This window comes from Labeo rohita, chromosome 25 (assembly GCF_022985175.1).
Source record: "Labeo rohita strain BAU-BD-2019 chromosome 25, IGBB_LRoh.1.0, whole genome shotgun sequence".
In the NCBI taxonomy this organism is placed as follows: domain Eukaryota; kingdom Metazoa; phylum Chordata; class Actinopteri; order Cypriniformes; family Cyprinidae; genus Labeo; species Labeo rohita.
In genome coordinates this window covers 16,505,838-16,518,495 of record NC_066893.1, presented here as the reverse complement: position 1 = coordinate 16,518,495, position 12,658 = coordinate 16,505,838, and the positions used below count along the sequence as shown (strand labels likewise).

Below are 12,658 nucleotides of genomic sequence, written 5' to 3'. Positions count from 1 at the left end.
ATATTATCCAACATTGATCATTCTAATAATAAATCCGCATATTAGAATGATTTCTGAAGGATCAAGTGACACTTAAGACTGGAGTAACAGCTGATAAAAATTCAGCTTTTCATCACAGGAATAAATTCTATTTTAAAGTATGTTAAAATAAAAAACATTGTTTTATATTGTAAAAACATTTTGCAATATTACTGTTTTTTTCTATATTTTTAATCAAATAAATGCAGCCTTGATGAGCATAAGACACTTCTTTAAAGACTATTACAAGTCTTACTGACCCCAAACTTTTGAAAGATAGTGTATATATATATATATTCACATTTAATCATAATTGTGATTTTATAATTGTGAAATAATCTGGAATTTAATTATTAACCTTTTTACACAACCCTCCCTGCCCGGAGCACACGCGCTAGGGGGCGGTCGAAGTTTCGTTCTTTTGGGAAATGTAGTTCTATTCTTGAAAACATCGCTTTAGCCACATTGACAATCACATCTCAAAAAACTACAAAGAAGCGTTGTGAACGTACTTCCGTAAATAGACGCATCAGGTTGTATGGATTCATCCAGAACAATACGTTCAGGCTGCTATTTTGATTATATGTGGCGAATTGCAGCTGCGTTAAAATAGAGTTTAGGCGGGCGGTCGGTGCTTTAACTAATCCAGGTAAGCTGTAAAAGAGCCTAATGTATTTTTTTATTATTATTTTGGCTGATTTTATTATTAATTTGACCGGATGTTAGAGACAGATGCGACGGAGCATCGGGCTCTCAGAGATTTCAGTAATGAAATCAACCTGGTTGTTTATGCCACAGCACAGTAGACAGTGTAGATAAGCTAGCGAGGAAAAAATATTAGAATATGGCTAATAGAGGGGTGAGGCTACTAGAAAGCAATTGTTTATTGCCTCAAAAGGCACTCTAGTCTTTTCCTCCTCTTTTAAAATAAAAACAAAACAACTTAACACTCAGCTCGCTGTCACACAGAACATTTCATTGTTGGCATTTTAGTGTGGAATTGGATAGAGCAGTTGATGCTGTGGTCTTAAATATTAGTTTAATTTCTCAGCTTCTTTGTTTACAGCAGAAGATGCCCAAGGAATCTAATGAGTCCTCCAAGGAGGATCAGAACAAGATTGACAAGGATGGGATAGAAGACACAGTGGAAACATCAGAAGAGATGATCCGGAAGAGGATCAGAAGAAATACTCCTAGTCCTCACAGACTCACCCCCCAGTGTAAGGAGAGTGAATGAATTATTTTACTTATGAAATATGTTCCTAATTGAACTTTAACAGTGTTAACATTGCATTCAAACACTCACAGCCAGTCCACCCAGGTTTGTGTCAGTGGAAGAGCTAATGGAGACAGCCAAAGGATTCACTAATATGGCACTGGCTCATGAGATAGTGATGAACAGTGCTTTTCAAGTCAAGCCTTATGAGCCAGAAGAAGGAAGGTAATAGAGGCTATAAAGACTGTAATAATGTTCTCAATGGGCTAAGCATGTCAATTAATTATACTGTATCACAATGCATTGATTCTGAAGGGATACATATTGTGGTTACATATTGCCCTTTTTTCTCTCTACATTTTAAATGGATTGATTTGAGAATGATTGAGTAATGTTTTAACATAACCTTCAGCTTGGAGAAACGAGTCAAAGAAATAATGCACAAAGCATTCTGGGATTGCCTTGAGTCACAGCTGAATGAGGATCCACCATCGTACGGCCATGCTGTCACACTGGTTGGTGAAATTAAAGAGGTAAACTAAAGAATCCTACTCGTTATCGAATTATGATTTTGTATTTTAAATGAATTTGTAAAAAATGACACTACCAGTCCAGAGTTTTTGAATGGTAAGATTTGTAATGTTTTTTAAAGAAGGCTCTTCTGCTCACCAAGCCTGGATTTATCTGATCCAAAATACAGCAAAAGCAGTAATATTGTGAAATATTTTTATTATTTAAAATAACCGCTTTCTATTTGAATATATTGTAAAATGTAATTTATTCTTGTGATCAAATCTAAATTTTTAGTACTCCAGTCTTTAGTGTCACATGATCCTTCAGATATCATTCTAATTTACTGATTTGCTGTTCAAGAAACTTTTCTTATTATTAGTATAATCATGATCAATATTTAAAACATTTTTTTTTTCAGGATTCTTTGATGAATAGAAAGATCCAAAGATCAGCATTTATCTGAAATAAAAAGCGTTTGTAAAATTACACACTATACCATTCAAAATCTTGGAGTCAGTATAATATTTGGAAAAGAAATTATAGAAATTAATACTTTTATTTAGCAAGGATGATTTAAATTGATCAAAAGTGATGATAAAGACATTTATAATGTTGCAAAAGATTTCTATTTCAGATAAATGCTGTTCTTCTGAACTTTCTAATCACCAAAGAAACCTGAAATACATTCTACTCAGCTGTTTTCAACATAATAGTAATAATAAATGTTTTTTGTGCAGCAAAACAGATTATTAGGTCAGCACCCATAGCCTTGTGGTTAGTGCAGTGACATATAGCGCAACCGCACTCATAGAGACCAGAGTTCGAATCCCGCATTGAGGTTCTTTGCCAATCCTGTTCCTCTCTCTCCTCCCGGTACTTTCCTGTCAGATCTCCACTGTCCTCTCATAATAAAGGTGTAAAAAGCCCGTAAATATAACTTAAAAAAAAAAAAAAAAAAGAATATTACAATGATTTCTGAAGGATCATGTGACTGGAGTAATGATGCTAAAAAAATCAGCTTTGAAATCACAGGAATAAATTACATTTTAAAATATATTCAAATAAAATTAGTTATTTTAAATATTTAAAATTTTACTGTTTTTGCTGTGCTTCGGATCAAATAAATGCAGAAATCTTACTGTTCAAAAACTTGTACATTACAATTTTCTATATAAATTATATAATCAGGGGCATTTTCTCCAAGGAGGCAAGGAAGGCAGTGCCTCCTCAAAAATAAAACAATGCAAATATTACAAAATATAACATTAAAAAGTGTATAAATCAATCATTTTTCTGAAGAAACATTGTCCAACAGCGACACCAGAAGGTAAAGTTACAGTGGGAACCCACTGAGTTTTGACAGACTCAGTGCAGACTCAGTGCAAAGCGTGTAGTGGGTTTGGTGGGGGGTAATTGAGAATGAATGGGGAGGAAGTCACGTGAGAGGAAGTGATGCCTCCATCGTGATATGATTGCATATAACTGGTTACGATCGGCTGTGATTGGTTCATGTGATAAATCCCGGCTTTTGTGTTTGTGCGCATTCCACGTCTGAATTAACAATGTATTGGCGTTAATGGAAAGACTAATTTAAAAAGTAAGTAACTAACTCACACGTTTAGATATAACCACTTTGTTACATCAAAATAAGAATGGCATGAAAACCCAATCTGGGAGTTTTTAGTGAGTAATCAGCTTGGAGAAGTTTAAAGTAAATCTCTGCGTCTGTTATTATTTTGGAAGAAATAAATAAATTAATATTTTATTTGTATCTTGAATAAATATATTCACATATTTATGTTCATACTTTCTTAACATATTTGTTCACATTAAGCAAACTAAAAATGTCTGAATGTGTTCATTGGTTCCATGTCCCCCTGTTTTTCCAGACCCTGCTGTCTTTTCTGTTGCCAGGACAGAGCCGACTGAGAGGGCAAATTGAAGAGGCTCTAGACCTCTCATTGATTCAGCAGGAGGCTGAGAACAGAGCTCTAGACATCAGTAAAGTAGCCCAGTTCATAATTGACATGATGGGCACCTTTTGCGCACCCTGCCGTGATGACGATATCAAACAGCTGCGCAAAATCACTGACATTGTGCCCCTTTTTAAGTAAGTCACTTAAACAGATCAAGGTGAAGGTCACATGACTTCAACTCCCAATAACATCATGTTTATTTGCAGGTCTATATTTGCAGTGCTGGACAAAATGAAGATCGACATGGCCAACTTTGCTGTGAGCAGCCTGCGACCTCACCTCTTACAGCAGTCGGTGGAATACGAGCGCAAGAAATTTCAGGATTTCCTAGACAAACAGCCCAGTGAGGAAAATCAATTACTTGATAGTAATTATTCAAAATCAATTAATGTTATGTTATGCAGGGATAACATTGGATTGAAAAAACATGGATATCCTTCTTGCACTTTAGTACTGTAAATGTTTATCTTTTTAATTGAGTTATGTATTTATGTTTACAGATGCTTTGGATTTCACAAAGAAATGGCTTCAGGATACAGCAGATTATGTAACTGGTGGAGGAACGGAGGGTGGAGCAACATGCACACCAATTTCTGCTCAACTTCCTCTAACTATACACAATCATGCCTACTTACGCCTGTTAAAATGGGACCATGACACTGAGTCTTTTCCAGAGGTAACTGGTTCCAACTGGTTTTAGCTGGTTTTAATTATTTTTTTATTTGTATTTATTTCTTTACTTTTACTTTACTTTTTTGGCTTTTTGTGTCAGCTGTTTTTAGATGTTTTTTTCTAAATCAGCTGGTTTTAGCTAGTTTTACTTGGTTTTAGCTGATTTTATTAAATCAGCTTGTTTTAACGATTTTTTAGCTGTTTTTGTTAAATCATCTTGTTTTAGCTGTTTTTTTTTAAGCAACATCAGCTGGTTTTAACTGGTTTTAACTTGTTTTAGATGGTTTTTTTCTAAGTCAGCTGGTTTTTGCTAAATGTACTAGTTTTAGCTGTTTTTTTTTTATTTAATTTAATTTTTGTTTGTTTCATTGTTTTGCTAAATGAACTGTAAATCAGCTATTGTCAGCTGGTTTTTAGCTTTTTTTCCTTAATCAGCTGGTTTTAACTGACAGTAGCTAGTTTTAATTATTTTATTTTATACCATTTATTTATTCATATATTTATTTTGCTAAATGAACTGGTTTTAACTGTAAATCAGCTATTTACAGCTGGTTTTTAGCTTTTTTTTTTTCCTTAATCAGCTGGTTTTAGCTAGTTTTACCTGTTTTTTTTTGGTTTTGTTAAATCAACTGGTTTTAGCTGGTTTTTAGCAAAATCAGCTGGTTTTACCTTGTTTTAGCTGTTTTTTCTAAGTAAACTGGTTTCAGCTGGCTTTCACTAAATGAACTAGTTTTAGCTGGTTTGTATATGTTTTTTTTGTTTTGTTTTTATTGTTTTGCTAAATGGTTTTAGCTGTTATTTTTTTATCCTTTTTGCTAAATCAGCTGGTGCCAGCTGGTTTTTAGCAGTTTTTTCCCTATATCAGCTGGTTTTAGCTAGTTGTAATGATTCTACTTGTTTATTTTTTTTACCTTTTTGCTAAATCAGCTGGTTTTTAGCAATTTTTTCCCCTAAAGTTTTACAAAGTTTTAGCTCATTTTATTGAATCTTGACTTGTTTTATCTGGTTTCTAGCTGTTTTGTATTAAATCAACTTGTCTTTTTTGTTAAATCAGCTGGTTTGAACTGGTTTTGACATGTTTTGTCAATTTTACCTCAGTCAACTGGTTTTAGCTGGTCTTCGCAAATTAACTTTTTATTTATTTTGTTTTATTTTTTTTATTTTATTGTTTTGCTAAATCAGCTGGTTTTATCTGGGGTTTTTCTATCTATCATCTGTCTATCTATCTGACTTTTAAAACTACTAAATTAAACTTAACTATTTCAAACCTACAAACTTTTATACAAATGGTTACACCACATTACATTTTTGAGTCATTCATTTTACATTTTTCTTCAAAATATATATATATATATATATATTTTTTCAGAATATGAAACCAGAATGAAGTGTACTTTTCTAATATATTGTACATTTCTAATGACTTGCTCATGTGTTTTAAACTTTTTTTTTTTTTTTTTTTTTTTTTTTTTTTTACTTTTGTCATTGACCCCAAAACCTTTAGCCTTTCCTCAATTTTCTCCCTCCTGTGATCAAACAGACTCTTCTCATGGATCAGGGTCGATTTCTAGAGATGCAACAGGAGCTGGAGCAACTGGCACTGGTGGCATCAGTTCTGCTTATAGTGTATAACAGCGCTGGCGCTGCCATTTCTGGACTCCCGGGCCTCATGGAAAGACTGAAGAAAACCATTAAGATTCTATTAGCAGAGATGCACACCCCGTATGTTTAAAGAATAAATTACACTGTGTTTCTAATGCCTCACACTTCTGTAGACAGAACAGTTGTACTTTACTCTTGCAGGTCCTTTAAAGCGGATGAAACCTTTGCTGCGGTTGCAGAGAAATTGTGCGTGGAGCTCAGAGGATGCTTATCTCAGCATGGCTTTTCCCCATTTTCCTCAGACAGAGAGAACACGCTGAAAGGCCAAATTGTAGCTGCGAAGTCCGCTGACAACCCCATACGCAAGGTCATTGGTAAGCGTGGTGTAACCCAAAAAGCAGTTGAATTCTATTTGGAATTGAAGAACTCTAATCTAAAACTCTGCTTTCTCTATCAGACTCCCGAATCCAGACGTACCTTCTTGGCTTCCTGGAGTCAAGCGCCCACTGGAGCGCCCCGGCTCTCCCTGGAGGTCTGATTCCCATCAGTAAAGAGTTAGAGGAGATTGCCGTTAAGCTGGGACGTTTGGTGACCTTCAACAAGCTAGTTTACTCTCCGTTCTATCACAAGATCCTCCAAGACATTCTGAAACAAGGGGAAAGTTTAGATGTGTAAACAAAACACCTGAAATACTTACCACTAGCTGTCCCGGCTTTCACATTCTGTAGCTATGTACAAATGAGAGTGTCTGTAAAATAGCTAATTAACCCCTCGATGCTCACATGCTAGCACTAACAGATATTTAAGGGTTAACATTCCTGACCTCCTCTCATTGCATTCTGTATCAGGGAATATTTATGAATGTATCAAGACATTTGATTTGCCTAAAGCTCGAGTTACTTTAGGCAATGACTGCTAACTGTTAGAATAGTGTACTGAAATGTAATAGAGGAGAACCTTGCAAATACTGTTATCATGTGCAAACAAAATATAAAAAGAATACTTGCATTTTACAAAAGATTCACTTCCAACAACATCTTATGTAGTTCCAAACATTTGCTGTTGTAGCCTGATCCCTTCTGCAAAGGTGTTATTGAGGTTTCTGGCTATGAGGAAAATTATGTACAGTACAGCATCTGACTGGTGCCTTAGTTTGTGAAGTGCCACGCGTATTTCAGTGCACATTTTTCTCTTTACTGCTCATTTTAACCTACAGATTATTCCCATGTTGTTCCCACATTCACGGGACACCTTAAACATTAAGCATGGTCTTTTTAGAGAATTCTTGTTAAGACACGTTGACCTCACAAGCAAATGTATTCCCCAACAACCCAAACAGCACATTTCTCTGTTCCTATCTCATAAACTTATAAGGTGTGTCTTATCAGTGCAGTATTACTAATGGTTATTTTAAACTGAATGCTGGCTGTCAATAAAAATGGTTAATGGAGGGGTGTAGAAACATTGTGTTTACTGTTTTTTTTTTTAAATGCAAATATATATATATATATTAGGGGTGTAACGGTACACAAATGTCACGTTCAGCACGTACCTCGGTTCGAGGGTCACAGTTCGATACGATTTCGGTAAAACAGAAAAAAATATACTATACTATTATTCTTTTCATTTATTTTAAACAGACAGTAGTACAAATTACTTTTTTTTTTCCACCTACATGTGAAAATACTAAATATTATATCAAATTAATGTCATATATAAGCTATAAAATCTGCAGTACATATATATATATATAGAGAGAGAGAGAGAGAGAGATAGATAGATAGATAGATAGATAGAGATATATATATAATTATATATTATTATTATTATTATTTTTTTTTGCAGAAATACTGAAATTACAATTTATTTCACCATTTCACTGTCTATATATATAGACAGTGAAATGGTGAAATGAATTGTAATAACGTAATTTTAATATGCATATAGTACATCAGTTATTGTAATCTTTTTTCTAAAAATCACTTACAAATATATCAAAATGTTTAATATGTTGTATAAAATATACTTTATATACAATAAAGTCCTGTATTTTAATATTATATATAAAATTATTGTAAGTTAAATTAAATTTGGTAATTGATGTTTACAGGTTACATTACTTTCAGATATATCAAACCATTTTGCTTTACAGTTAAAACAGTAAAATAAATAATTATAATTTTACTGAAATACTTTTTTATTTTGCAGTGAAATAGTAATATTTCTTATTTTTTTGCATATCGTCATTTAATGTTTATATTGTTTTATAATGATAAAATTAATTTATTAATTTATTTATAGTCAATAGACAATTTTTGGCCAAATTGTGAAATTTATTAATATAATTTTACTGTAACACTTTTTTTATTTTGCAGTGTAATACTATATATATATATATGTGTGTGTGTGTATTTACATATTTTTATCATTTAATATTTATTTAAATATTATTATTATTATTATGTATAGTTGTATTGATATATAATCACACAATTTTTGGCCAAAGTTGTCAAATTAAATAATATAATTTTACTGAAATGCTTTTTTATTTTGCAGTGAAACTGTTAAATAGATTTTGTTTTAAACATATTCTAATCATTTAATGTTTATATTATTACATAATAATAATAATAACAACAACAATAATAATTATTATTATTTATGTATTATTAATTATTATTATTATTGCTTATAGTCATGTAGTCATATTGACATATACTCATACAATTTTTGGCCAAATTGTAAAATTAATTAATATAACTTTACTGAAATACTTTTCATTTTGCAGTAAAATAGTATTTTTTTTAACATATTTTAATAATTTAATGTTTATATTATTTAATAACAGCAACAACAACAATAGAAAATTATTATTATTATTATTATTATTAATAGTCGTATTGATGTATAATCACACAATTTCTTGTCAGCAATTATGGAGCTCTTTAAAAATACATTTTATAATTCACAGTTTATATGTTTTGTTCAACTTATATGTTAAGATTTTTGATTTAATGATTTTTTTATATTATCAGTTAAGTTAAATTTGACAGAAGTGTGTTACATAGAAAATGTAGCAATATTTACATGTTATTGTAGTATGTTTTATAATGAGTGATTACTTAGCATATGTAAATGTTTGAAATGTTTATTTTTATAACATTTATATAATACACCACGACATTTATATTTGTTTTTTTAGACGTGCTTTGTCCAAGCACCTTTCGCAATGCATATCCCCACCAGACGGGGCCGCTAACAGAACCGTGTGCTACTTCCGTGGGCGTTTCATGTAGTGTGCGTTGACGCTCCAGTCCTGTCCACGGCAGTAAAGCTGCACAGCGGCTCTGTTTCACCCCACTCACACTCACAGGAAGAAGCACCGCGAGCGCGTTCTCGAGCGCTCAGCTGAGAGAGCTCGAGCGAGTTGAGCTGACAGAGTTTGTTCGTCGCCGTCAGGAGGAAACAAACCAGGGGGGCTTAAACGTCCTCGACATGACGACAAAAACCTCCCCTGACCGAAGCGGATATCCTTAACAATACGCTGGACTCTGTTCGGTTCCCGTGAATGGCTTAGCAGGCGAGTTATGCGCAGTTGGAAATGAGGGAGCTTGTGTTTTTTTCTCCCTCGTCGTCCAGCGAGAGGACAAGATGGCAGCGAGAGCGCGTCGAGCATGTAGTGGGTGCGAATTAAACCCGAACATGTTCACAAAACACCCGCAGTCCGACCACAGCTGCTGTCTGTGAAGGTAAGGAAGGTTTTAGCGAGTTAAAAATGCATAAAAACACGTCTAATAGCAATAGCGACGATATCAAATCAGCCTCGACTTCGGAGTTGTGATCGCGAGCTCGTTAGTTGTTGCGAAAAAAGTTGCCACGCCACACCAAAAACTTGAAAGCAATGTTTCGCAGGGGTTTGTAGTGCGTTTTGGTAGCTGTTAAGCTTCTGGGTTTAATAAAAAAACATAAACGTTTTTAGTCCCACAACTTTTAATCTTTAAATGTTAGCGAAGACTTACTGGTCTTCAGCCAAACCCATAATGTTTACCTAAATCCTGCTGCTTAAAAGCATGACGTAAACAAGTTCAGATGATGTATTTAAACATTAATCATTTACGTGGTTAGTCTTCGTGCATATGATTTGTAGATCTTAAAGTGAGCTTTCCCGTATAAATTTGACGGTTGTTGATTTTGTGCTATAATCAAACGACATGTTGCTCAATCGTCCTAAAATGCAAAAGCCTGGTAATCGGTTAGCAGCTGACTTCTGCTTTCTTCTGTAACTTGACAGTATGCTGGTGAGACTCAGTAAAAGTTGTGCCTAAAATCTATTATGTAATATGCGAGTTGCATTTCCTGCCTTACACGTTGAAATGCACTCTCTCATGCATTTCCTATAGAAGCTCGCTCAGAAATTATATTTTAAAGTTGTTTTGATATTGCAACAATGCTTATTTCATGTGTGTTTTTGGCAGGGAAAGTTTTGTTCTTTCCAGAACTTCATTTAGCGTTCCTACTGTCATGGAAAACCAGGAAATATCATGGAATTTCCAGACCTGGATGTTAATTTTTATTTCTAAGTTTGGTCAGCTGTAAAATTTCTTTGGTTAAAAACATTTTTTTGGTAATATGCTGAAGATAAAGGGGAAAAATTTTGTTGAAATTTTAGAAAACATGTATTACGACATAATGAAACAGAGGAACATAAGTTCCTCGTTGTTATTACCACATTGTTGTTTTCTATATTATTTTTTGAAATAATATTTTTCTGTCAAAACTTATTTCAATATCAGCTTTAAATCAAATTACATTTTTCATTTAGCATTCCTGCTGTCATGGAAAACCTGGAAATATTATGGAATTTCCAGACCTAGGTATGGTCAGCTGTAAAATTTCTTTGGTTTAAATTTTTTTTTTTTTTTTTTGTATTATGCCAAAGATAAAGGTGAAAAACTGTAGAAATTTTTGAAAACATGTATTACGACAGTGAAACAGACATTAAAATGAAATTTTTATTAGCACAGGATGTTATTAGTAGTGCTGACAAACGATTAATCAAGAATAATCACATCCAAAATAAGTTTTTATTTGCATAACATATGTACGTGTACTGTTATATATTTATTATCTAATCATATATATATATATATATATATATAACACACATATTTAAGAAAAATGTTGTTCATATATAAAAATATTTGTATATAATATCAATTATATTATAAATTATACATGTACATTTTTTTTCAAAATATATACTGTGTGTGTGTGTCTTTATATATACATAATAAAAAAATTTGTAAAATATTATGTAGCAAAATTTAGCAAAATAAATTATAGCAAAATATTTAATTACTGTATTCAAATACTGGTTATTTTTACGTATTTTTTATGTATTAAATGTAGTTTTATCTACTTATGTTTTATTTACGTTAGGATTATTTATTACATTGCTTTAAATGTTATTTTGTGAAAAAATATTTTTCTTTAATTACTTTACTTTACTTCAGCATCAGCTTTAAAGCAAATTAAATTTTTCATTTAGCATTCCTGCTGTCATGGAAAACCTGGAAGTATTATGGAATTTCCAGACCTGGAAGTGATTTAAAATTTTTATTTTTTATTTTTCCTAGTTAAGGTCAACTGTAAAGTTTCTTTGGTTGAAAATGATTTGTAATAAGGTTAAAAAAAAATAAAATCTAAATTGTATTTTTTAATCGTAATGTCTTACGACCTAGTGAAACTTCTTATAACAAAATATTTTAATACTGTATGCAAATACCTGTTATTTTTGCCTGATATTTTTGTCATGTATTAAATGTAGTTTTATCTACATATGTTTTTAGGGTTATTTTGTGAAATAATATTTTTGTGTTAGGAATATTACTATCATTTCATTATCAATTTTACATCATACTTTTCTGTACATGTTACATTACATTTGATATGACAGTATTTTATAGTATATTATATAAAATGTAGAAAATGTGTTATAGTACATTTTATTAGTGAAATAGTATATTCAAATAATTATGTTATTTTTAGTTGATGTGTTCATTCTGTAGAGCCCTGTTTTCAGATATGTATTATTCCTCGTTAAATATTAATGCATTTTATACATAAAATGTGTGTGTGACTAGAAGAATCATGGAAGAATTATAGCGAAGGATATTTCAAAGAAATGTTGAAATTTTATAAAACATGTATTACAACATAATGAATCAGGAGTACTAAGTTCCTCATTGATATTAGCATCACTTTCCATTGCTGGGGAAATTTGTGCCTGTCAATTCAGTAAAGTTGACTTCCCAATCATTTCCTGCCATTAAACTTTTATAGCCTGAGCAGTTGCAGTATCAACAGGTGTTTTCTCTGTGCCATCTCTCACCTAACCCCATTAGGTCTTGACATGGGAAAAGGTCACTTGCCACCTGCTTATAGCAGAAGGCAATGGCGTTTGAAAACAGAGAGACCTGAAACCCAAAACCTTTGCTGGTGCCTCCTTGCTACTGGGGGATTACGCTACTATGGGACAGACCTCATAAAAACACTCCTCCAGATGGGATTGTCCTTTTAAAGCTGTTGAGTGAGTCCCTGGTTGCATACCTAGATGTTGTTTACACAGTCAGGAATATAGATTGAATTGAAACAGAAATGC

General features: G+C 32.5%; 2 protein-coding genes across 4 annotated transcripts in view; both read left to right on the top strand.

Moving 5' to 3' along the window:
• The first annotated feature begins 529 nt into the window (after nt 1-529).
• Nucleotides 530-7,459, top strand: tcp11l1 (t-complex 11, testis-specific-like 1). Of its 2 annotated transcripts, none has more exons than XM_051100274.1 (10): nt 530-667; nt 1,085-1,238; nt 1,327-1,459; nt 1,647-1,767; nt 3,637-3,857; nt 3,930-4,066; nt 4,224-4,399; nt 5,936-6,117; nt 6,199-6,371; nt 6,455-7,459. In XM_051100274.1, the coding sequence occupies exons 2-10, from the start codon at nt 1,091-1,093 to the stop codon at nt 6,670-6,672; spliced, it is 1,509 nt and encodes a 502-aa protein (XP_050956231.1). In that variant the 5' UTR covers nt 530-667; nt 1,085-1,090; the 3' UTR covers nt 6,673-7,459. The 2 variants fall into 2 exon arrangements, with proteins under 2 accessions (XP_050956231.1, XP_050956230.1); XM_051100273.1 differs by having other exon boundaries at nt 537-667; nt 1,088-1,238.
• Nucleotides 7,460-9,352: 1,893 nt separating this feature from the next.
• The window catches only part of hipk3a (homeodomain interacting protein kinase 3a), a 45,244-nt gene continuing 41,938 nt past the window's right edge, over nt 9,353-12,658 (top strand). Inside the window, exon 1 of one of the 2 annotated variants that reach the window (XM_051099054.1) lies at nt 9,353-9,746. The gene's annotated coding sequence lies outside the window, so the exon portion shown is untranslated. Of the gene's footprint in view, nt 9,747-12,449; nt 12,587-12,658 lie in introns of those variants that run through there. The other variant, XM_051099055.1, reaches the window with a different exon arrangement.